We start from the raw sequence: 27221 nt of genomic DNA, 5'->3' as shown, positions 1-27221 counted from the left end.
AGGAGATTTCCCAGAGTTTTGGTGTGAAGCTGTGATTTGTCCTCTATATAAGAGTGGTGATAAAAATGAAGTGGAGAACTATAGAGGGATCTCACTGCTTAACGTACTGGGTAAAATCTTTACAAAGATCTTGAATATGAGGCTAGTGTACTATGCAGAAATGAATAATATACTTTTTGAAGAACAAGCAGGGTACAGGACTGGTTACTCCACAATAGATAATATTTTTGTTTTACAGTCAATGGTTCAGAAATATATCTATCTTCTTGCTCTCTTATTGGTTGTTCATATTTCACTGTTATGTAACTGAACAAGCCCAACCTGTACTTCCCTTTATTTTATGGCTTTACTGTGTCGTTAAACTTTTTGTAAGCCAAATTTATTACCGTAGTATTGTAGTATCATACTTCATTTGGCCAAATTTACAAAAAATAAAATGCATATTTCTTCATTATTCAGATATATAAACAAAACTTTCACCAAATTGTTGCAGAGAGTAAAATAAGTTAATAACACTTTACAATAAGGTTGTATTTGTTAATGCATTAGTTAATGCATTAGTTAACATTAACTAAATGAACAATACTTCTATAGCATTTATTAACCTTTGTTTGCGTTAAATGGAGCATTTACTAAAACATTTTCAAATCAAAAGCTGTAACTTTAAACATTAGTCAATGCACATTAACTAACATTGACAAAATGTTATAAATAGCCTCCTAAAAACTATATTGTTCATGTAATGTTAACAAAATTGTACAACCTTATTGTAAAGTGTTGCTGCGGCATGTGCATCTCCACGTGAGAGGAAATAAAAATTGTATCACATGCCAAGTAGTTTTATAACTTTGTGCACATGGTTTATGGTTGGTATCATTAAAGGGTTGCATTTGCTATAAATAGGCAGCAAAAAGAGAATATAAGCATTTCTGCAACGTTAAAGGGGACATTTCGCTTTTTAAGATGTAAAATAAATCTTTGGTGTCCCCAAAGTATGTGAAGTTCTCTCTCAAAATACCATATAGATAATTTATTATAGCATGTTAAAATTGCCATTTTTGGGTATGCCCCTTTAAATGCAAATGAGCTGATTTCTGCACTAAATGGCATAGCAGTAGTTGGATAGTGCAGATTAAGGGGCCTTCTGACATCACAAGGGGAGCAACATTTCAATGATCTATTTTTTCACATGCTTGCAGAGAATGGTTTACCAAAACTAAGTTACTGGGTTGTTCATTTTTCACATAATCTAGGTTGATAGAAGCACTGGGGACCCAATCATAGCACTTAAACATCGAAGAAGTCAGATTTTCATGATATGTCCCCTTTAATATATGAGGGGGAGGAGGGACTGACGTTGGCTTTTGGGTGGTCATGCAGTCAGAAGAGTGATCTCCTTCATCCGTGTCTGTAGTTCAGACAGAAAGACTCATGCCTGGGATTACAGCCTCCGTGATGTGAAAAGTGAAAGCGTTAACACTGCATGTCAAGACGAAGCCGACAAAGTACATTGATGCCCAAGGCAAAAACATCATCATCATCATCTTCCATATTTGCACAGTCACAGCTTCATGCATCTGTCACTTTAAACAGTATATTTTTCATATAAGCAGGAGAAAACCGCAACATGGATCTGTTTTGCTTGGAAAACGAGACAAACAGAAGAGCGCCAAAAGATCCAAACATTTTCTGCGATGAAAGAGTCTTGCAAAGTCTTTTAACAGTGGAGGACAGATATGTACCACAGAGACCCTTTTTTAATTGTGTTCAAACGGATATTCAACCTTTTATGAGGCGAGTGCTCGCAACGTGGATGCTGGAGGTTTGTATTTAAACATTTTGAGAAACCCGATATTAAAACGTCTGTATTATGTGATACAGTTCGTGCTGTTTGCTGAATAGATGCATTCGTGTTATTATAGTATAAACATACTTAAACTAGCTCATTGTCTCCTCTCACCTATGTATACATAGCCTTTATGTATTTATTGATAATAATCAATATGCAAAGTTTAGTTTGGATGTCAAGAAAAGCTCGATAAAGTTCAATAAAGCCAGCACCAGGAAATGCATGCAATGCTTAAACTCCCCACTTCGAGAAAACACGAGCTGTGCTAATTTTAAAAGAAATACTTTTGTATTTCACTTAAAGTCATTGCACATTTGAAATATGAGAGTCTGTGCTTTATTAACATGTGCAATTTAAGTACTTTTATGTCTTTATGTAGTTGGCGATTTTTATTACAAATGCACCAAATATTTTGCTCAGTGGTGCAAACGTGCAGCCATGTTAAGAGTCATGGATTTAAAACTATTACATGTCATAATAAATTATTATTGTTGGATATAGTATATATTAAGCAGGCTATTATATGCTGTCACTTCCTAGTTCATTTTTTAAACGTGACGAATCAGCAAAGCATTGATGTGTGTGGGCGTCATTGGGTTTTACAGCACACCCTTCTTAAAATGAATGAATATGGAAAGTTCCTCTTTTCTCATCAGAGATTTTATTAATAATACCCAAAGTCAAGTTACTTTTACTGCAGGGCCTAAGAACATTAAGTATAGAAGCTAGAACATAAAAATTACATCTAAATTACACATTTTTAATTGTGACATTATGGGCAAAAAACATACAGTATATGAATTTAAGCAAGCAGTCTTAATGGAATAGTTCACCTTAACTGAAAATACTTTACTCCTCCCTCAATCCATCCTAGTCGTATATGACTTATTATAAGTTATATAATTAATGGCACTGAATAGTGCCCCATTTTTGATGCTCCAAAAAAGCCTTATCAATCAAAACCTAATCCATACAGTTATTAAATATCTGTCCACTCTGTACACTTAAGATTTTAAGGGTGAGTAAAATATAAATATAAAGTCTAATTTTGCGGTGAACTGTCCCTTTTTAACATATGAAATTGTTAAAACTGTGCCTTTCTAGGTTTGTGAAGAGGAGAAATGTGAAGAAGATGTCTTTCCCTTGGCGATGAACTACCTGGACAGATTTTTAGCCGCCGTTCCTATGAGAAAATGTTACTTGCAGCTATTAGGAGCTGTGTGTCTTTTCCTTGCTTCAAAATTAAAAGCTTGTCGCCCATTGTCAACCAGAAAGCTCTGCATGTACACAGACAACTCCATAACATGTCAGCAACTGCTGGTAAGAATGAATTCAGCAATATTTAGATGCATTTACATTATAGACACTTCTATTCCTCCTGATGGTTGTTTCTGTTGAACATCACATTTCTGACCTCTGTCACTGAAGTGGGAGAACTTTTTTGATGACCTTGTTTTAGACCAGACTAAAGGATTCAATTGCAGTGTTGGAGGATTGTTTTGTAATGATTTCTCACCATTTGTGCTAATCTTTTGGATTGTATGTGTTTAAGGAAAGAAAGAAGGCACAGACAACAGTCTAGACATGGCTTGTAGTGATCTTAATAAAACCAAAGGATGCATAGACTATTATTTGCAGGCTCGTGTATCTAGGAGAGAGTTAAGAGTCTTTAGAAGTCTTGATCTTTGTGCTGATTCAGTGTCACTTGAAGTGGGACCGTCCCTTCGGGTGGAGTAACCGTAATGCACCACCGACACATTGCAGAGTTTCTGACTTTGGCTTGTTTTTTCCCTCGTGTGATGTTCTTGCGAGTTTCTCAGAAAGCGGCTACAGCAGGCAAAACAAATCGAGCCGGGCACGTGCGAGGAAGGAAGTTGAGTGAGTGCAGAGAATGCAGCATCTGGTTGGTGGATATTAAAGATGAGGGGCGGAGCTTTGCATGATAGCGTGATTCATTGTACAACTATGATGTCACTTGGGCAACATCAATATTCAAAGTGCAGGCTAATGTTTAAATGTCAGATTTATTTAACCTACAGTAACATAGCATATCTGTTCTTTATACGTTTGACTTGACTTGTGGTACTAGTTGTTTGGTGTACAAGGGAGATATGTGGATTAAAAAAGCAGTAAAATTGCAAATGAACTGTAGATTTTCATGTTGCACCTACAATTTGCACATTGTGACTAAATATCTTCATTTAGTGACCAAATAAAGATGTGTATTTCTGCCACAGTATTGTACACCGACCCTTAATTTAAATCTACTAGGGACGTTTAATTCAAACTGGGAATTTTCTCTTACACTCATAAGACAAAAAGTCTCAGTTTGACCTGAACAACCCTCTTACAATATTATCATCATCATCCTCTTCAATATTAAAGGGACACTCCACTTTTGAAAAATATGCAAATTTTCCAGCTCCCCTAAAGTTAAACATTAGATTTTTAACGTTTTGGAATCCATTCAGCCGATCTCCGGATCTGGTGCTACCACTTTTAGCATAGCTTACCATAATCCATTGAATCCGATTAGACCATTAGCATTGCGCTCACAAATGACCGAAGAATTCCAATATTTTCTTATTTAATACTTGACTCTTTTGTAGTTACATCGTGTACCAAGACAGACGGAAAATTAAAAGTTGCAATTTTCTAGGCAGGTATGGCTAGGAACTATATTTTCATTTTGGTGTAATAATCAATGACTTTGCTGCTGTAACACGGCTGCAGGAGGCGCAATATTACGCAGCGCCCGAAAATAGTCCTCTGCTATTAAAAGTAACCAAGGGGACTATTTTCAGTCGCCGTGCAATATCATTGCGCCTCCTGAAGCCATATTACAGCAGCAAAGTCTTTGATTATTACACCAGAATAAGAGTATAGTTCCTAGCCCTATCAGCCTAGAAAGTCACAACTTTTAATTTTTCGTCTGTCTTTTTTGAGCGCGATGCTAATGGTCTAAAAAGATTGAATAAATTATGCTAAGCTATGCTAAAAGTAGGACCGCCAGGCCCGGAAATTGACTAAATGGATTCCAAAACGGTAAAAATCTAATGTTTCACTCTAAGGGAGTGTCCCTTTAGGAAGCAATTATTATTTTCAAAAAATTGCATTTAAATGGTATTGCAATTCCTCAATCCGAATAGGCATGATGCCTCCGCTAAAGTTAAAACATATTTTAAAGAGACTGAATGTACTACAATAACCAAATCTTTCAGCATCGTTCATAGTTGTGTAGAATTCATTCAACAATGGTACTTCTGCTTCTTATATTTCGTTGTATGTCTCCTTTTCTTCTTTCTCTCCATTGCTCTCTGCTGGAGTGGGAATTGGTGGTGTTGAGTAAATTGAAATGGAACATGGCTGCCATCACCCCTCTTGACTTCATCGAACACATTCTTCACAAACTTCCCTTTCCCGAAGACAGACTGACACTTATTCGCAAACACGCGCACACCTTCATCGCCCTCTGTGCAACAGGTAGGAGTGCATTCAGTCGCACACACATTAATACACCCTAAATAACACACTGAGTGACCGTACAAGGCGGGTTTGAATGATGTATGTAGAAGTCTGTGTATCCTTAGGTTTCATTTCTGCGTTCATCGTTCCTGATCTGAATCTTGAGCTTCTCTTATTATTCATGTCTATAAAAGTTAGTATATATATATATATATATAACTGGGTGTTTCCCCGCATCTGTTTAAACCTCAGCACGAGCCGACCAAATACCAGAACATGATTTAAGGGATCTTCTTGCGTTTAACAATTTTGGTTCGGTGCACAGCTGCTGCACTGTGGCAGCTTCTCCTGTGTGTTTATTCAAGATTGACATTTGCATCCTCTGCATCTGAGAAACATACAACGCTAACAAAGCATTTTAAACGATGCAAAATAGCGAATGGTTTCCTCCCAGACTGTGGATGGTTCTCAAGCTCGTGAGACAGAGGAAGAAGGGAGTAATTCCTGGAACCTCAAAGCCCTCTGAGATATGAAGGCGGAAGGCAGCGTGTGGGACGGAGGAAAGCTCTCCCCTCTTTCCATTCACAGCTGCAGGAGGATTTAAAGGAGGCAGTGATGTTAAAACAGCTCTCCTGACCGAAGCCGTAAAGTGTGTAAAAGTCAGGTTGAGGTTTGCGTGGAATTCAAAACAGATGTTAGAAGCAGTAAGATCTTTTTACTCAGACACCATAGATCAAAATTGTTTCCTAGGAAGTTGTTCACATGTGAGTAATGTTCCAGGGAACCGTCTGACCACGTCACTGATGTTTTGTGTTGCTCAGATCACAGCTTCATCATCTATCCTCCATCCATGATTGCAACTGGAAGTGTGGGGGCAGCGGTGTGTGGCCTCCAGACTGATAAGAATGACCAAAGTCTTTGGGGATATGATCTGATGGAGCTATTGGCTAAAATCACCAACACTGAGGTGGTAAGTGTCAGTGGTCCAACATACCTTCATGTTGTTCATAACAAACAAACAAATATTGCTTAACTTGCAGAACAACTTCCTTAAAGAGCCCATGAATTGAGTTGATGTTGAGTTCACATGTTAACTTATTTTTACTGAAGCAAGAAGTTAAGAAAGAAGACATAAGAGGGTTAATTCTTCACAGTATGAATTACGATTTGTTTTTGATTGGCTGGTGATGGTGTTGGGCTGACATTATTATTCTACACAACATTTGATTGGACAAAAATTGGATACGCCCATGAGTACAGGATGAGTCATCAATAGTTCATGTCTGTTTTCACAAAGGAAAAATCTTTACATTTTAAAACTGATTTTAACATTTTTTAGCATTTAGAATTACATTACATGTGCATACAGATGGTATTAACTAACAGACATGGGCTACACATATCTTCAAGTTTGTGGACATGAAAGAGTGGCAGACTTTGCATTTGCTGGATATTCATGCATGACTGTTTGGAAACGGAGAGCAATGTGTCATTTTATGAATGAATGTGTGCGTAAGCGTTCACGCCACGATGGTGATGTGTATTCAGGACTACATTCTTGTGGTGAGACACATCCGTGGATTAAAGCGCTCTACTGGATAGACACACACGTAGACACATTGCCTTCAGGCTGTTTTGAAAGTCTCGCTGTTAAACTTTTTGGAATAAGACCCAGAGAGTGAACGCCCCATTTTAACTCCTAACACACAAGCGTATGCACACACAGACTCACTTGTAACACATTCTTTGTCTCTCCTCAATGTGTCCACTATTTTATTCTTAAGTTCTTTAAATTACCACCACATGTCTCCGTTTGCAACCATTTTTTATGCTAACTAGTTTTTCGGCCTAGTTTTATGATACTGGACCTTCCCATCAGACGTCCAACATCACTGCAAGAGACAGACTGACAGAAATGTCTTCGATGTCTGACTTTACGTAGCACGGCTTTGCTAGATTGCACATTTAAGTTTGACAGGCTTTTCGGGCCACAAACTCTCCATTTTAGAAAGGAAATATCTGTCTGACTCACGAAATTCAGTCAACCACATGTGCATTTTGTTTTATGTGCCAATTAGGGGCAGATACCACAATAATAAACTGACATGAATGAACAGCACCGCAGAGTAAGTCCATGTGTATACTGAAAATACAGAAGAAACTTACAGAAACATAGATTTTCTGTCAATTAAAAACAATAAATACTGATAATTTCACAGGTATTGCACAAAGTGGAACATAAAGTTGTTGATATTTAGTTTAGTGGTACTCATACTTTTCAGCATGCATACCCCTTGTACTGGGTCTATCCCCAGACATTAAACTTTTAATTTTACATTTATTAAAAGTGCATTTTCTAGATTATGGGGGCTTTAAACAAAACAGTTTGATGAAAACCAATGTAATTGATTCTCTCTGATGCAGGAATATCTAAAGTCATGTCAAGAGCAGATGGAGCAGTTGCTGGTCAATAGCCTCAAAGAAAGTCAACACCCAGAAAAACTAGAGGGCCGGTCCCCCAGCAAAGCCACAGACTCTCAGAACCTCTCCTGCACCCCCACAGATGTCCGTGATGTCAACTTATGATGTCAGTTCCTGTTCCTGTCCACCACACCTCCTCATTATACAAATAACAGTTTTATTTCACTGTATTTAAGATTTATTGGAAAACCGCATTAGACTAAAAGAAAAAGGCGGAAAAGAGCTGCAGTCGCCTTCAATTTGCAGACGGTGCAATTTAATATACTTGAATTTAAGTGAATTATATTTAAAAAATTCTATAAGTTATTCAGTAGTGAGCATACACTTGTATTGGTTAGTATACAATATACAATAGAATATCCTAATTATAATAAAGTAATAAAACTATTACAATAGCTTTAGTATATAAAATGATGTATTATTTACAGTGGCTGTTTATCTTCTCCACTGGGTATTACCGGGTGAATTCAGAAGCTAGTTTAAATTGATATGGACAAACTAAGACATCTATTAGTCCATGATAAAATTTCTTATCATACTGTAGGCATTAAACAACTCAGAGTAGCAAATGATCATAGGTGAAGTAAATACGACAGACTGAAATACTGAATAGAGAAATACAGTGGTGATTTTAATACATTGATCAGTTTTAGTTCATGCATGCTCATCCCAATTTTATGAGCACACAGGAGAATTTCAGATGGATCAAGTATGTAGTGAAGGCGATGAAGATTTATGCAAGGATGAAAGTAGTGGGTAGCTATCCCTGCAGCTCCTGGCGAGCAACAGGGGTTAATTCTGTGAGTCTCTCTTACCACTAGGCTACGACTGCCCCTGAACAGAGGATGAAATTAAAGGATAATAAAGGATGAAAAGATTGTGTATGTGATAGAAAGATGTCAGGACAAAAATGATTCAGTGTGGGAAATGACTGATGAAAAGGTTTTGGGGACGTTGTTTTGTTTTTATTTAGACTGTGCTGAAGAAGTTTGGTGCCATTTGCTCACATGACTTGTTTCAATTTGATCATGCATGCAACTGAAACACTCGCTATAATGCTGGAGGATTTATGTCAGTTTGAGAGTTTTGAAAACCTTCTTTAGTAAAAACATGACACGGATGCACTTTCAGAACTCTCCTCCAATCAGTTTACCATGAGGAGGACAAATGATTTCTAAGGGGTTTTATTTTTGTTATTTTTAAGTTATTTTTTGTTTGGGGCTGGTTTCCCATATTAGGCGTGCTTTTGTGGGTTATATTTCTAAATTTAGACCAAAAACTGATCTGACTGTCAACTTTCACACAAATGATGAGATTTGACGTGAACATGATTAGTTGTGTTCTTTAGTTGTGTTGAATTCATGTTAGCATAGATAGACATCAAAAATTTATATCACTTTATTTTATTACTTTATCCATCATCTACTTGAATATTTTTTCATATTATATATAGAAACTAATATTTTCAAACATTATGCCAATTTCCTTGCTTTTCTTTATTCGTTGATTTTTGCACTTTTCAAAAAAAGATCAGTTCATTTTTTAATAACTTGTTTTAGTATTTACTGAACATATAAATATTTTGTTCTTTGACACCATTGTGCCATTTAAACACAACTATGCAAATGAACTTCAGGTTTGTCCTCAAAGTTTCTATATTTCAAAATACGGTAACATGTTTGTTTATCTTCACACATTTAGCTTTTCATTCAGTGAGTTTTGTGTGCTATCATAGCCTTTAGTTTGTTTCGTTCTTTGTTTCTATGTAAACATTTTTATAACTTGTGTTCCAGTGCTGCTAAAAGAAAAACGTTTAAAAAAATGAAGCTATCGTATACCTTGTTGCTGCTATATCCTAAATTGTTTTATGTGTTTTCATGGTGGCTGTTTTCCTGTCTTTTTCTCTTGAATTTACACTGTCATTTATTTTAAAGTGTCTTGATGGTTACTTGCAAACATCACAGTCTTGCCTCTGTTATGTTTAAATTTGTGTAACCTGACTGTTGTATGCCTTTGTTCGCTATTTAAGTGTGTCATGAAAGCCTTCTTTGCTTTCAAACAATCCACCTGCCCACATCACAATACCTCAGTGCAGTACTTCATATGTAGGATATGAAGGCTGATTCTGATCCTCTTAATGTTTCTTACTCTACTGGTTTGTTCCGCTGCTGACTTGTCAGATTCACTCACCACATAGTTAAAATTAGGCATTTCATCAGGTGTTAAATGTATAACTGGGGCAGTACATCATTTAGATAAAAATATTATTTCTGATTGGTTATGTTTAATTGCGAAGGAACCATGTTCGTGTTGTCTTCAAAGTTCTGTCTCCATATGAAAATTTCCAAAGAATTGTTTGACAATTTAAATTTAAACACTTACCTCATTTTGGCCTATGAAACTTAATAAATTTCAATTAAATTAAAACTGTGTTCTCTCTTTTTATTATTTACATGAATACATTTTTTACATTTATTAAATCATATTATGTTTTTCAACATTCTGTTTATATGCTTTTAAAATGTGAAAGTATAGTAATAATATTTTATTTTGTTTATTAATCTTGATGAAAGAAAAAGCTATTTAAGTGCGATCTGTGTGCGATTTATTTAAGTACAAGTAAAATAATACCTGATTATATTGGTAATACGTAACTTTGCTGAATTGCGCCCTCCAGTGGTGATTTGTGAGTTCTGCATATGGAACAGATATATAAGTTTGCAATCTAGTGGTGATATATATCAACTACCATAGGTGTCATTTACACTGGGGATGCTGGGGACATGTCCCCACCACTTTTTGAAATGGCTGATTTTGTCCCCACCACTTTTTTTAAAGCATTTGGTTAAAATGTTCTGAAAAATCAAGCAATACCTGTGCGACATACACTGCAAAAATGACTTTACTACTTTTTCTACTTTTGTCTTGTTTTCAGTAGAAATATCTAAAAATTCTTAAATTAAGATGCTTTCTCTTGATGTGCAAAATTACCTAAGAAAATAAGTCTAGTTTTTAGACCAAACATACAATTTAAGTGAATTTGTGATTAAAACAAGCAAAAATGTCTGCCAATGGGGTGAGAAAAAAATCTTAAAATAAGATTAGTTTTTTCTTAAAAACTTAATTTAAGCAAAATTTTCTCACCCCATTGGGAGATAATTTGGCTTGTTTTACACTTCAAAATAAGGATTTTTAAGAAAAAAAAATCTTAGTTTCTTAAATTAAGATGCTTTTTCTTGATGAGCAAAATGACCCAAAAAAATAAGTCTAGTTTTAGACCAAAAATATGAAATTTAAGTGATTTTGTGCATAAAACAAGCCAAAAAAAAATCTGCCAATGGGTTAAGCAAAAAATCTTGAACCTTTTTCTAAAAAAACACTAAATTCAAGAAAAATTCAAACCCATTGGCAGATTTTTTTGGCTTGTTTTATGCACAAAATCACTTAAATTTCAAATTCACTTAAATTGTATGTTTGGTCTAAAAACTAGACTTATTTTCTTAGGTCATTTTGCACATCAAGAGAAAGCATCTTAATTTAAGAATTTTTAGATATTTTTACTGAAAACAAGACAAAAGTAGAAAAAGTAGGAAAGTCATTTTTGCAGTGCACACTGCAAAAAAATTATTTTCAAGAAAAAAAAAATCTTAGTATTTTTATCTTGCTTTCAGTAAAAATATCTAAAACATTATTAAATTAAGATAAATCAAGTCTAGTTTTTAGACCAAAAATGTCAAATTTAAGTGATTTTGAGCATAAAACAAGCAAAAAAAATCTGCCAATGGGGTAAACAAATTTTTCCTGAATTTAGTGTTTAATAAAAATTTCAAGATTATTTTGCTTACCCCATTGGCAGATTTTTTTGCTTGTTTAATGCACAAAATCACTTAAATTTGATATTTTTGATCTAAAAACTAGACTTATTTTCTTGGGTCGTTTTGCTCATTAAAAAACTACATCTTGATTTAAGAATTTTTAGATATTTTTACTAAAAACAAGACAAAAATACTAAGAATTGTTTTTCTTGAAAACTATTTTTTGCAGTGTATGTCTGGTTTTGTGGTCCAGGGTCACATAAGTTGTGTTGTGTGCTTATGGTGTGTTTTTGCCCATTTTTATGCGTCATTATTCAATATTTTTCCCGTCCTGCTGTAATGTTTTTTCATCTGATCTTTTGTCCCCACCACTTTTCAACACAAACTGACGCCCCTGTATATGATAAGCAGGAACAATCAACATAAATCGTAAATTTGTGGAATATGGACGCTTTGGTCAGGTACTAAAATGTGCACTATTATTATTGTATCATACTAATATTCTCTTCACATTGTATTTTTTAACGTGGTTAACGCATCGCTGCTGAAGCAGGAAATAGCTTTTGTTTGAGCATTTTCACTGAAAACACTGTCAACAATTTCCGAAAATGTATGATTAGGTTAATTTATCTTTTTATTTTAGAAATAACTCCAATGAGACACAGTAAAGATAATATGAAGTGCTATAAATAAAAATTCGGCTGCACACAAGAGTAGCCTATACCAAACAAACCACGGAATTACAAACTACAAAATTGATTACGGAAGTACAAAAACATATAAAGATAGTACTTTTCAAACCCAAAATAACGCTACTAAACGTTGATTCTGTTTATTACAGTTGCGCCGTTGTACTTCACACACCTCACCACAGGAGGGCAACAGAATGCCATTAATAAAGACCATAGTCATAAACAAGACACCGCAGTGCTATCACTATGAATGAGCAAAAGTGCAACGCTCTAGTAAATAAAGTACCGCCTTCCAGTAAAAAGAGCCAATCGTTGAAGACTTACGATTCTCTGAGGGAGGGGTTCTGTGTTGTGAAGCAGTAGCCGAGACAGTCTGGAGAAGTGTTTTAGCGTAATTTGAGCGTTAGAAACAAATATCATGGTACATTTGATGTCAGGTCTAGTTGACCGAAAATATGTCGTTTAAGTGTGACGTTAGTCATCGATTTTAAAGAAATCGCTATTCATGTAAATAGGATTTGGTCTTGTTTGACCGAAAGAGCTGCACGCAGGCGTTGCAAAAATTGCCACAGAGTAGGAAGACTTGCTTTTAAGGGACGTTGCCGTTAGTTTAGTGACGTCATTTATCTGCCGCACGTGTACTCCGTGAACCAGGAAGAGCCCGTTATACGCCTATGATGCTTACATTTGCATTAACAGTCGTTCGCCAGTAAGTGAGTGCATGAACGTACTGTATGTTTAAATGCAATGTTTAAAAGTTTTTGTTTGAGATGGTGATAAATGAGTGTTAAACGCGTTAATTATCTGCTTCTTATTATGTATCACAAATTACCTAACTTTAAAATAAGCCAATATCCTGGCATGTTCACTGTTCCTAACGTGAGTTATTGTGTGATCTGTTTCTTAGTGGCGAAACGCACTACAACAGAGATAAGTTGCTTCAAGGTAAGTAAAAAGAATGTGTGTCCAACATTGACCTCTATGATCAGCTGATCGCCTTGCAAGCGTGTGTGTGTGTGTGTGTGTGTGTGTGTGTGTGTGTGTGTGTGTGTGTGTGTGTGTGTGTGTGTGTGTGTGTGTGTAGGTCAAGGCATTGACACACTACTGTCAGATACAGGACATCAACAGGCGGCAGCTGCTGGCGTGTATCTCAAAGACCTGCATTTTACTAATGTCTTTGTCAGTAACCTGCAGAGAGCCATTCAGGTGTGTGAGTCTATCAAGTTTTTTTTTATCCAACACGGTAAAGAATAGCTCAAGTGGTTAATTTCTATCTTTTACATTACAAATATATTTATTTTCGGGCGAATCTCATCAATTTTCTTTCTTCTTCCCCCAAAGACGGCTGAAATTATTTTAAAAAACAACCTTAATTCTTCTGCTACTGAGATGGTGTTGGATCCTTTACTCAGAGAGAGGGTGAGTGTCCACTAAATTATTGTCAGTCTTGGCTATGTTTACATGCACAACATTTTGTCAATCTGACTAAATTTAATCCGATTGCAGATTATGACCGTACAATTTACATGTACCCTAAACATTGCAATCTGATTAAATGTACATTCTATATAATCCGAACCAAAACGTGTGTGCAAGTGCACAGCCAGTGTTGCCAGATTCGCGAATCAAAACCAGCCCAATGGAACTTTCAAAACTAGCCCAAAAGCATCCCAATGACTATTCACAGCCCAAATACCAATAACTAATGAACAAAATCCTTTCATATTTAACCCGCAGAAAAAAAAAACAACTCGGGGAAACAGTTTAAAAGTTGCCCAAATCTGAACTTCACCAAAAAGCAGACTTTGCTAGCTGCGCACTGCATCTTTTGCCGAGTTAACACTTTATTTCTGGATAAATTTACAAAGTCCTAGTTAAGTTGTAGAAAGTTGTTGTTAATAAGTTTTCAGATATAAGCACAATTTGCAAAAGGCACAATGCTATTTTATTGTTTTATGTTATGTTATGAAAGTACACAAACCCTGCAAAATGTACAGCGCGTGACCCTATTACCTTAATAATGCATGTTGGCATCGCCTTTGCATCTGATTGAAAAAATACTTTGATTTACGCATTTTACATGCGTACTTGTCTCCTAATGTATGTATCAGAGATTTATTCACCATTAATATGATAACAAACAGATTATTTGGTTGCATGTGACTGGTGTTGCCCTGCATTCACAGCGCAAAGGTTGTGGGTTCAATTCCCAGGTAATACCATCACTGATAAAGTCTACACTGTAGATTGAATACACACTTAAGTTGCTTTGGATAAAAGCATTTGCTAAATGCTTAAAGGTAACTATAGCATTATTGTTTAAAGCCTGTTTGTGAATACAGTTTGTGTGTAATGCATTCTGCAGGGTTTTGGAGTGGCAGAAGGACGGCCGAAAGAAGATCTGAAGAACATGGCTAATGCTGCAGGTCAGGCCTGCCGGGATTATACCCCACCCGGAGGAGAGACATTGGATCAGGTAGATTTTACATCCTTTCAAAAAAGTTATGAAATCTGATATCATACAAATCAAGATGAATAGATGTACAGAAAGTAGCTTTAATATGGTGCGTTTAAATGTAGCTGCATTTAAAATTACTTTTTGTCGTCGCTTTACGAATAATCAATATGTCATATTGGTGCTTTTTCTCAAGATTATACTTGTGTTTGGTTGAAATACGTCACAGAGAATGGCAGAAGTGTGTTTCTGTATGTGTATATCCAGGTAAAGATGCGCTTCAAGAAGTTCCTCAAATCTTTCTATCAGCGCATGTTAGATGAACATGACTCACTCAATCATTGTTCTGCGTCCTGTTCTGGACCGTCAGAACCGAAGCAGCCTGTAATTGCTGGACTTGCTGATGATGGAGTCCGTGGCATACCTGTCCACGCCTTGATCGTCAGTCACGGTGCGTTTATCCGTGTATCAGTGCGCCACCTTGTGGAGGACTTGCAGTGCTGCCTGCCCGCAGGCCTAAAGATGAACCAGGTGTTCTCACCATGTCCAAACACTGGCATCAGCAGGTTTATCTTTACACTCCGCAGAGAGGAGAGCGGCCCACGAGCTACACACATCTACTGTGTCTTTATCAACAGAAAAGACCATTTGGAGGATGTCAGAAAACCGGTGTTATGAGAGTTAACATCTCTGACCTGGAGGGGCAGCAACATGGCCACTGTTCACTTCTCCATACATACTCAAGAACTTGTAGTGAAGATGTGTGATTTAATTAATGCGTTAATAATATAAATGCATTGTGTTGATATTTAGGCTGTAAAACTATTTTATTTATCCTGTCAAATGACTGAATGCATCTGTTTGATGCCCACTGAACTTATAGAAGCACTTTTTTCACACTACTGTTGTTCAAAGATATCTACCCAAAAACAATGTACTGTATTTAATAAAGAGACTGACAGTCTTGATTGTCTGAGTTTTCTTTAATGTACTGTCTGTAAGCAAACTATCAAAGGCCTTTTGTGCAGGTTTTCTTAAAGCAACACTATGTAGTTTTTTACATTTAAATAATGTCTCTAAAATTATTTCAGTGATAGAACAACTTTTAACTGGACAAATTGTACTGTTGCTGCAACCTGAGCAGCCTCCTAGCTGCTACAAGCACACTCTGAAAGTGTCGGTGGAGGGTAGGAAACACAGCCCCGCCCCTCCCCCTGCCTGCAGAAGAGTGTCTGATACCAGGCACTGTTGCCCTTTTCAACCACATGGGGGAGCTGTAAGTCATTTTTACATGGAAACTACATAGTGTTGCTTTAACTCTTTTCCCGCCATTGACAAGGTAATCTTGTCAATTGACAAGGTAATCTTGTCAATTAAGAGAAAACGCTTCCCTGCCAATGACGAGAATTTCCGGATTCCGCAATACCGCTATTATCCACCAGGTGGCGGACTTCCGGAACTTATACAACCCGGAAGTAACGCCTCACGTGAAATTGAAAAAAACTCTGTGTATGTTTTAAAGATCACATCTGATCTCATTCAAAAGTCCTTCACAAAAATGCAATTATTTCAGTTTTTGAAGAAACCTACCCATATTGAGAGGTGATAAAAAGATAACTAATGAAGATAAGATGAAACGTTTTTTTTTTTACTTTTTTGAAAGCAGAAGGTCTGTTTTTTCATTTGATATATTGTATGTATATAAATTTAAAAAAGAACATTTTCTGGAAGGCATTACACTTTTTTGAAAATCATGAAAAATGCTGGCGCTGGCTGGGAAAGAGTTAATGCATTTTACAGTCAGGTCCATAAATATTGGGACAGAGGCAGATTTTGTGTTATTTTAGCTGTTTACCAAAATGTATTCCAGTTACAGTCATCATATGAATTTTGGCTTACAGTTCACACTCTCAGCTTTATTTCACATCCATATTGGCTGAAGGATTTAGAAATTACAGCCGTTTAATATGTAGCTCCCCCTTTTTAAATGGGTCAAAAGTAACGGGACAGTTCACTTAAAAGCTGTTTTATGGACAGGTATTGTCTTTTTGTTAAATAATTTAATCATGAATGACAGATGTTAAAGGTCTGGAGTTGATTTTAAGAGTGTATTTGCAGTTGAAAGCTGTGGCTGTGAACCCAAATCATTATCAGGGACGTGCACAGGGGGGTTGCTCAGGTTGCCCGGGCAACTACCCATATGCCCTTCTCGACTCAAGTTGCCCTTCCGAGGTGGAAAAAAAAAATTGTACTTTTACTTCGTTTACACTATGCAGCGTTCCTTCGTTACTTTATTTTAATTAATTACGAAATTTGTATTTTATTTTTAAATTGCTATCTTGTGTTTCTGGTGCATTCGCGAATTAATGACTCGTTTGAGTCGATTCCTTACAAAGTGTTGCAAATAAATGAGTCTTTTGAGTCGATTCTTTACAAAGCGAATGGGCCAAACGTTTTAAATTGGTTCGCGAATCAGTTTGAATGAATTGTTCAGATCGCTGCAAAAACGGAATCGTCCGAAGCTGTTTTACTCGTAACCTATGTAGAAACACGCAGAATATAACCAGTGTTGGGTGACGTGGAAATGAATTTACCAATCTTTTAACTAAAAGCAAAACTTCGCACATGTACCCGCCATTACATACACGCGACCTGTTCGTCGTCAGACACAGTTAAACGCGTGCAACCTCCAGAAACACTGAAGCACAGATTGAAGAAAGTCCATCGATGATTGACGTCTGATTCACTGTATACAGTACTGTATGATGTAAGTGATTCTCACAAAACACGCGTGACATCACAACGTAAGAAAACATGAGTTTTGTCTAAAATCATTTTTATGTAAGTGTAAACTGTCAATGTCCCCAGACCATAGGAGATTTCTAACTTTATACATATGCAAAACTGTTGTCAGTTTACTTGTCTGATATTTCAGCTATAAACACCAACATTGAGACTAGAGTTAATTTGTTAATTTGAAATGCTTGTCTATTCTGTGTTTGTATAATTTTTTCTGTACTGTTTGTGTATGTTGCAGTTTTACACATACTGTAGAAGTGCCCTTCATAAGTTTGTTGTGGAGTCAAGAAATGTCTAAACATTAAAAGATGAACATGAGACAAAAGTACAGAATCTGTCACATTTTTTTTTATGTTTATGGTCACTGAGCCGTGTCCTGATTGTTTACACATGAAAAGCATAAAATGTGTAGGATCAGTTTGATTCACATTTGTGTACAACACACATAAGTCAGCATTTAATGCTGTTGTTATTTGTTGTTAAAGCATGTATGTGTTGAAACATAAACAAAGGTTAATAAAATGTGACATTCTAAACTTCTGACATTCTGATATTTATCTTACCAATTTCTGGTCTCCACAGCAAACAGAAAAATCTTGTCTTTACAGTTCTGATACTTATGGAGGGCACTGTGTGTGTGTGTGTGTGTGTGTGTGTGTGTGTGTGTGTGTGTGTGTGTGTGTGTGTGTGTGTGTTGCACTTGTATATGTAGATTTATTTTTTCATGAGTAACTGGTAACTCGCTACTTGAGTATTATTTTCATTGCATACTTTTTACTTCTACTTGAGTAATTATTTATTTAGTTACTTCTACTTTTACTTGAGTAAAGTTTTTGGCTACTCTTTCCACCTCTGTTAAAATCTTCATGAATCTAGGCTGAGTTTGCCACGTTTAAGCCTTAATAATCAGACAGATAGCAGCTATGCTACAGCTTGCAGACAAGCAGCCTAGGCTACAATTTTTTGGTAGGCATTAGGCAAACATGTTTGCTGATTTTAATAAAGACCCTGTTATTCTCAGTCCTTCATATAGGCCGTGAGTTAAAAAAAAAATGTAGGGGGGGGGGTGCCCTTTATTTAGGTCAGAGCAACTGCCCCTAAAAATTCCTGTGCACGTCAAATGATTCAGGGACATCTCCATGCAAGTGATACAGACCAGTTTCAAAAACACAACAAATCCAACAGAGAGATAGCAGTAACATTAAGAGTGGCCACATCAACAATTTGGTACATTCTGACTAAAGAAGAACACACTGGTGAGCTCAGCAACATAAAAATCCTGTATGTCTATATAGGATAACAGTGGTGGATGATCACATTATCCTTTCCATGATAAAGAAAAACCCCTTCACAATGTCCAGACAAATGAAGAACACTCTACAGGAGGTAAAGATGCCATTGTCAATCAAAACAATAAAGAGAAGATATTACAAGGAAAAATACAGAGGGTTTACCACAAGATACAAAACCCAGAAGAATAGGAAGGGGAGATTAGACTCCAAAAAAGTCAGACAAGCTCTCAAAAAGCTTTATTTGGAGAGATTAAACTAATTTCAACCTGTATAAGGCTAATGCGAATAAAAATGATGAAGAAGGCCAAGAACATCTCATGATATCAGCAGACAACATTTTCAGTAAATAGTGTTCAGGCAGTGGGATTGCATTTCCATGCATGGTTTCCTAAGGCACTGGATCGCTGGTGTTTTTGGGTGATGTAACAGAAGACAGAAGCATTCAGATAATTTTTTCACTTCTCTGGGCGTTGTGAAGGGGTTTTTCTTTATCATGGAGAGGATAACGCGATCATCCACCACTGGACTTACAGGATTTTTATGTTGCTGAGCTCATCATTGTGTTATTTTTTTAGTCAGGATGCACCAAATTTTGATCTGGCGACTCTTAATGTTTCTGCTATCTCTCTGATGGATTTGTTGTGTTTTTGAAACCTAAATATGGTCTGTATCACTTGCATGGAGATGTCCCTGAACCGAATGATTTGAGATCACAGCCACAGCTTTCAAATGCAATTGCCACACTTTAAATCAACTCCAGCCCTTCAACATATGTCATTCATGAGGAAATTATTTAACAAATAGACAATACCGTCCATAAAACAGCTTTTAAGTCAACTGTCCCATTTTGACCCCTTTAAAAAGGGGGAGCTACATATTAAGCGGCTGTAATTCCTAAATCCTTCAGCCAATTTGGATGTGAATACCCTCAAGATAAAGCTGAGAGTGTGCACTTTAAGCCAATAGTCATAATATGACTATAACTGGAATACATTTTGGTAAACAGCTAAAATAACACAAAAGTGCCTCTGTCTCAATATTTATGGACCTGACTGTATAGTTTGCTGTGACCGTTTTTATTTTTTGGACTTCTGTCATAAACAGATTAAGTGTAAAATGGTTTAGAGATTATCCCAAGAAGAAGTGCTGTTGTTTTGACCATGCATTGTAAAAAATATTTTACCACCCTACATATTTTTCATTGCAATCAGAACTAAAGAATTTGAACTGAATATACACCAGCACTTTATCTAAACCAAATATGAATAAAATATTTTTAAGAAGTCTGTTAAAGGAGAAATATAAAGAAAATCAGACTTTTTCCATGCTTAAGTGCTATAATTGGGTCCCCAGTGCTTCTGTCAACCTATGTGAAAAAGGATTTAGTTTAACTTTGTTTTGGAAAACCATTCTCTGCAAGCATGTGAAAAAAATAGGTAATTGAAATTTGGCTCCCCTTGTGATGTCAGAAGGGGATAATACCACCCCTTATTCTGCACTATCCAACCACGGCACTGCCATTTAGTGCAGCGATCAACTCATTTGCATTAAAAAGGACACACCCAAAACGACACATTTTTGCTCACACCTACAAAGTAGCAATTTTAAAATGTTTTAATAAATTATCTATGGGTTATTTTGGGCTTGAGAATTATTTTTAACTTCACATAAGCACTCTGGGGTGAAATGTCCCCTTTAAAGATTATTACATAATTTATTCTGATAATTCTGAAATAAAGCAATTTCAACATGGCGAGTTTGCTGAGTGTTTCTACATATTTATGACGTTTGTTTAACACCTGAAAAGTGTATTGATTGCAGAATGACTTGTTGTGTTGTTTAGGGCAGACTGAGATGAGGCATTTCACCCAGTAGATGGTGCTGTGTTACTGGCCCCTAGAGGAGACGGGACCAACCTGGTGGGTGACACGTCGTTGCCATCGCCCACTCTGACAGGAAACGTTCACCATCTATGGTCCCTCATTTTCTCCTCAGTGATCTTCTAAGGGTTGTCATTTTCCTACCGGTGAGTGGGTGGCAGTTTGGCTGGGTTGGTCACGCAGGGGACCTGGATGGTTTAAATGCTCTGACGTGCCACCATTCAAGCAGACGATTGACTAGTCTGTGACCGCGCATTCTTAAACTCCTACAGGAGCTCTTAAAATATCAGCCCAGAAAAAAATCAGATGTATATTTTCCTGCACACACGCATGCCAATAAGCAGCCTGCATCATTTTGAGCCCTCAGTATATTGCAGAAGCTTTTGGCAAAGCATAATAGGCCTATGTTTATACATGTACTGACTGCCATCTGTCCATCTGTGGTGAAACTACTGCAAAACAGCTGTTATAATTGCTTCTATAGAACAGTAAAAAGCCACAGAAATCCTCAAATTTTTTATTTCGTTTCCTTGTATAGATTCACAAAACAAAGTCACATGCATGCAATATTTTGGTCTGCTGTAGTCCAGCTGCTCTTCGTAAAACTGCCCAGCTGAGGAAACAGCCTAGTTTGTTTGCTAGTCTTAGCCAGTTTAATGGAACAAGAACTGTTTACAAAATGTTTGTTCCAGAAAAGCTTGTTTTGTTTATTGGTTGATCGTAATGAAAATGAATGCGTTTGCAGTATAAGTATTAATTTTACAATACTGTCTTCCACTCATTTTAAAACACAGATAAGCTTGTCAAAGAGATTATGTATCTTCACTTAAGAGAAGTTGTAATCGCACTCTCAGTCTTATGCTTTGTCTGTAAAACCAACCCATTATCATCTGTGTCCTCATGGAGGTAAAGTTAATACTACTTAATTCCTGTTATTTAAGCTTCAGACAGCCGTATGGTGTAAAGTGAGCATTGGGCCAGCGCTTGGAGAATCTCGAGGGAACACACATTGATGATACAGCAAAGCTCCCGTGGCCCCTGTGAGAACAGTCAATACAATCCAGTTAAAGTGTTCATTAATCAAACACACACAGAACTAATGTAGTGTAAAGAAACCACATCACCAATCTATTAACTACCAGAATCCAATTTCATAGCTATTTTGAATCTTATTGGGTTAAGAAGCTGTGTTTATAAATAAGAAGGTTTAAAAACGACGTAAGGTAACATCCGGTCTGATGGAGGATGAGGTGGTTTTTTTGGCATGTTAATGTTGATCTCCTCAACATTTTCAGCTCATAATTAGAGGTGTTTCATTTGTGGGTACTGATTGCACTTCCTGTACTCTCTATAAAAGGACCAGAGGGCTGGACCGGGACTTTCGGATATCCTGTTCTTGCTCCTGTAACTCAAAAATGGCCTGAGGTCAGTTAAACCACAGCGTGACCAAACTGGATCGTGGCACAGACCTTGGTGGGGACATTGTGGGTAGAGAAAGCTCTGTGGTCCCTTGTGTTCCGGAGTTTATTTTCCTTCGGTACACAAACAGTTGCTTTCGAAGAGTTTGTTTATGCAAAACATGCACCCATGTGGTAATTGCCATGATAAAAAAGTGAGAGAGATTCAGTTTTCTGGAGTTTACTATTTGTAGGTGTTTAGGGATAATTTGCAAACATTTCCGCCAAATAAAAAAAATATTTGTTTATTTATTTGCAGAAAATGAAAACTGTACAGGTGAAAATAACAAAAAAAACCTACTCTACAATACTGCAAAGGAAATCCGTGTTTCATTAATGAACCATAATTCATTCATTTTTAATTTTAAGCATCATAAGCATCATTTGCAAACATTTCCGCTAAATAAAAAAAATATTTGTTTATTTATTTGCAGAAAATGAAAACTGTACAGGTGAAAATAACAACAAAAAAACTACTCTACAATACTGCAAAGGAAATCCGTGTTTCATTAATGAACCATAATTCATTCATTTTTAATTTTAAGCATCATAAGCATCATTTGCAAACATTTCCGCTAAATAAAAAAAATATTTGCTTATTTATTTGCAGAAAATGAAAACTGTACAGGTGAAAAAAAAAAACTACTCTACAATACTGCAAAGGAAATCCGTGTTTCATTAATAAAACATAATTCATATATTTTTAATTTTAAGCATCATAAGCATCATTTGCAAACATTTCCGCCAAATAAAAAAAATATTTGTTTATTTATTTGCAGAAAATGAAAAATGTACAGGTGAAAAAAACAAAAAAAAAACTACTCTACAATACTGCAAAGGAAATCCGTGTTTCATTAATGAAACATAATTCATTCATTTTTAATTTTAAGCATCATACTATGCTATATTTAAAGGGACACTCTGCTTTTTTGAAAATATGCTCATTTTTCAGCTCCCCTAGAGTTAAACATTTGACAAACAATTGTTTTCGAATCCATTCAGCCGATCTCCGGGAACTTTTAGCTTAGCTTAGCGCAATCCATAGAATCTAATTAGACCATTAGCATCAAAAAGAGGCAATTTTTTGATATTTTTCCTATTTAAAATTTGACTCTTCAGTAGTTACATCGTGTAGGCTACTAAGCTACTAAACTAATTTAGTTGTTAAAATCATGTGTACTAAGCTACTAAACTAATTAAAAGTTGAAAATTTCTAGGCCAATATGGCTAGGATATATACTCTCATTCTGGCGTAATAATCAAGGACTTTGCTGCTGTAACATGGCTGCAGGAGGCGCAAAAACCTTGATTATTATGCCAGAATGAGAGTATAGTTCCTAGCCATATCTGCATAGAAATTCGCAACTTGTAATTTTCCGTTGGTCTTAGTACACAATGTAACTACAGAAGAGTCAAGCTTTAAATAGGAAAAATATCAAAACTCTTTGGTTATTTTTTGAGCGTGATGCTAATGGTCTAATCAGATTCAATGGATTGCGCTAAGCTATGCTAAAAGTGGTAGCGCCAGACCCGGAGATCAGCTGAAGGAATTCCAAAATGGTAAAAATTAAATGTTTAACTCAGAAAATTAGCATATTTTCAAAAAAAATGGAGTGTCCCTTTAAGAACACTTCAAAAATTAACATTTTAACATGTCACAACTGAGGTTTGCTTTTGTTGGAATTCAACTGAATAGTGTCAAGCTATTACAACAAATGTCTACTCAATCCCATTACAAACTTTATAACAACACAGATTATTATAATCACTAGGTATTTTCTCATGAACTAGTCTATTTGTAGGATCATGTGTAGTTATGAGTGATCTTGAATCTTCAGGAAACTAGTTTATTTTGTGCAGTTTTGTTCAGTGTAACCTATCACACAAGTATAAAGATTTCCACTGCAGTCTTACATCTGAGACACAATGGATTCAGCATTGCAGAGTGAACTTTATAATCTGATTTTATCTATTGAACGTGTTTAAGCTTCTGAATAACGTTCCTCTGCTTTTCTGAACTCACTTTTGCTGAGCATGGCACACAAATGTGCATGTTTGTTTTTCATTATTATGAATTGATTAAATATTTTATGAAGAAACTTGGTACTGTTAAGTGTTGTTTATGGACTAATGCAGACTTTCTTTATTTCCAAAGTAAATACAGGACATTAAGGACATCAAGAACAACTTTTTGGTTCAACGTCGGTTCTTCTGTGGGTGAGATCTGTGCAGACACCCTGCCAAAATGAGTGACAATGTCCCAGTGCTGCAATGCAGTAAATTGATAGCCATTACACAGGATAGATGCCTTCTGTTTTTTACACCAGAAGAGGGCGATAAAAAATACATGACAAAGAATAAAACGATTTATCTTTCAAGACTAAGATGTTCTGACACGTTTATTCTTGCAGTATTATTTGGGCAGCATAAGGGTACATATTTTGCAGGTTCAGTAATGCAAATGTTGCTTGCTTAATACCAAAGTCTGTCTTTCTAATGCTATTCAGATAGATAACTTCTCGTGCTATTTTAATATGCTGAGAGAAACGATGTGATGTTCCTCTAGAGACTCATTTGTTTAGAGAAACGTTGTGTTGCCTCCCTGCCTGCCTGTAATGATGATTAATGTATGGGTGTAGTTACTGTCTCAGTAATGATACATTTAATATGTAAATGGCCGTTGCTGCAGTGCTTTATTGGCACAGGGACAAACTCAGTGTTATAGATGAGTCACTCCCACTGCACACTTTGTGTGTCTGGTCCCTCACTAATTGCCCTGATACCCTCAGTTACTATGTGCTCACTTGAGGGCTCACTGGGGGCTCACTTGAAGCCCCAAACACTTGTCTTGAGAATGGTATGACAAAATGGAAAGAGGTGTATACGCCCACCTCACGACCGCATCAGTGCCGGCAACACCTTTCTTGCTTGTTGGGACTGAGAATATGTAAAGAATGCTTGTCATTTCAGGGCTGGGCAGAGGGAGCTGGTGTTGGTGTAGAGTTCGGGAGACGCCGGGGGACTGCTGGCCTTGTGGTTTGTTGAGTCAGCAGAAATCCTCGGCTGACATCACTATGTTTTTTTCATCGTTGGACAAAAATAAAACTAAAAACAAAAATGTTCTCGGTCTAAATTGGTCTCTTTAGTTACTCGTGTAGCACATTATATGCAAAGAAGTCATTCCCAATATAAAGCTTTATATGTATCCACGGTTTTGGGTTTAAATCTAAGCTCAGCAGTGCCGTTTTCACATTTAATAAAACCTAATGAGAACCGAGGCTATCAAGGTCCAAAACAACAATAAAGTGCTATAAAAGTATTGTGAAAGTGGTCCATACAAGTCTTTTATCAGCATGTTTATAAGATTCATAAACAAATTGCGATGTGAAAACTCGCATTTATTTATGATTTATTGTTTCACAAGTTCATGTCGCTTCTAATCTCATAAAAAGATCATGCTATAAAACTAATAAGATTACAGTCTCAATTATTTGTTTTACTTGGAGCTTAACAATTGACCCTTTTTACAAAATTAATCTAAATGATTCATCACAAATTATATTGATTTGGTTTGTGAGGTAAATTATGAATTTTCATTGTTGTGAACTAATCAATTTGCATGATCCCTTACGAAAAAGAAGTACACTTCAAGTTAATTTTATTAAGTATACTTAAGTAATGTTGGAGTATAGTTTTAAGTATACTTTATGTAGTAAGTGTACTAACATTTATGTTCTAGTAGTATACTTGTAAGTGTACTGCTTGAATACCGCTTGGGACTAAATTGGCCCACTTTTAGTATATAAAAGTATACTTCTAAGTGTACTATAAGTGTAAGAGTAGTCAACTTTAAGTGTACAACTAGTGCACAATTAGTTCTTCATTTGTAATGCAAGTGAACTCATGAGTATACTAGTAGTTTTCTAGACTTATACTTCAAGTGTACATGCAAATATTCTGTTAGTGTACTCTTAGTAAACCAGAAGTTACTTATTGTGTGCTGCAGGTATACTTCCAAGTGTTCTTTTAATATACTTTTAGTTAACTAGTAGTTTACTAGTCATATACTGAAAGTGTACATGCAAGTGTTCTGTTAGTGTACTCTTAGTTAACTAGTAGGTTACTTATTATGTGCTGCAGGTATACTTCCAAGTGTTCTTTTAATATACTTTTAGTTAACTAGTAGTTTATTAGTCATATACTTCAAGTGTACATGCAGAAGTGTTCTGTTAGTGTACTCTTAGTAAACTAGTATGTAATAGGCATGGGCCGGTATAAGATTCTGGCGGTATGATAACCTTTAGCAAAAATACCACGGTTTCACGGTGTTGCGGTATTGCCATTGCAACACTACAATGTGTTATTTTCAAATGCCAGGTACAATAAAGCCTTTAAATTATAATATGCTTTCAAAACATATATAATATTTTCGTAATATATATTAAATGTAAACATCAAATCAATCACATGACTTCATGATTTAATGAATTTTGTATAAGCACAGCTCATACCTTGGAGACGGTATCACAGAACATTTTAGTGGTTTTGAAACCTTGACTGTTTTAAACCTCGGTATACCTTGAAACCGGTAATCGGCCCATGCCTAGTATGTAACTTATTGTATACTGCTTGTGTAACAAAGCACTTTGACACTGAGGATCCATCTGCAGGTTTTTATTAAACACACTCATATTCCAACAGGCAAGGTCAAACAACAGCAAACACAGCAATGTAAGGCAGGCAAATCTCGTAGTCGTGAAACAGGCAAAAGGGTCAGGGCAGGCAACATACTCATAAACCGGGTAAAACAAATAAAGATCAATAAATACAGATGGATATGCAGGCAGGCAAACGGCTCAGCAATGACAGCCGGTACAAATCAAGACTTTGGACTGACTGAATGTTTCCAGAAAGTTTATATAGGCTGTCCAATGAGTTTCAGGTGCAGATTAATCAGTCCAGGCATGCGGGATTATGGGAAATGGAGTCCAGAACGAAAGTTAATATTCAGGGGGTTCAGCCATATATATAGATAT

General features: G+C 36.2%; 2 protein-coding genes across 3 annotated transcripts; both read left to right on the top strand.

Annotated features, from left to right (window-relative positions):
- The first annotated feature begins 1372 nt into the window (after positions 1-1372).
- Positions 1373-10215, top strand: ccnd2b (cyclin D2, b). The gene is made up of 5 exons (XM_073812501.1): positions 1373-1822; positions 2954-3170; positions 5174-5332; positions 6136-6284; positions 7739-10215. Exons 1-5 carry the CDS (start codon positions 1628-1630, stop codon positions 7898-7900), a joined length of 882 nt encoding a protein of 293 aa, XP_073668602.1. The 5' UTR covers positions 1373-1627; the 3' UTR covers positions 7901-10215.
- A 1824-nt stretch (positions 10216-12039) lies between these two features.
- Positions 12040-15721, top strand: tigarb (TP53 induced glycolysis regulatory phosphatase b). Of its 2 annotated transcripts, none has more exons than XM_065265632.2 (6): positions 12040-12071; positions 13210-13247; positions 13387-13508; positions 13644-13721; positions 14668-14778; positions 15025-15721. In XM_065265632.2, the coding sequence occupies exons 1-6, from the start codon at positions 12055-12057 to the stop codon at positions 15433-15435; spliced, it is 777 nt and encodes a 258-aa protein (XP_065121704.1). In that variant the 5' UTR covers positions 12040-12054; the 3' UTR covers positions 15436-15721. The 2 variants fall into 2 exon arrangements, with proteins under 2 accessions (XP_065121704.1, XP_065121702.1); XM_065265630.2 differs by lacking the exon at positions 12040-12071 and adding an exon at positions 12790-13011.
- Positions 15722-27221: the final 11500 nt, after the last annotated feature.

This window comes from Paramisgurnus dabryanus, chromosome 1 (assembly GCF_030506205.2).
Source record: "Paramisgurnus dabryanus chromosome 1, PD_genome_1.1, whole genome shotgun sequence".
NCBI lineage: Eukaryota > Metazoa > Chordata > Actinopteri > Cypriniformes > Cobitidae > Paramisgurnus > Paramisgurnus dabryanus.
The sequence above is the reverse complement of the archived record's forward strand: the minus strand, read 5'-3'. Positions and strand labels throughout refer to the sequence as shown.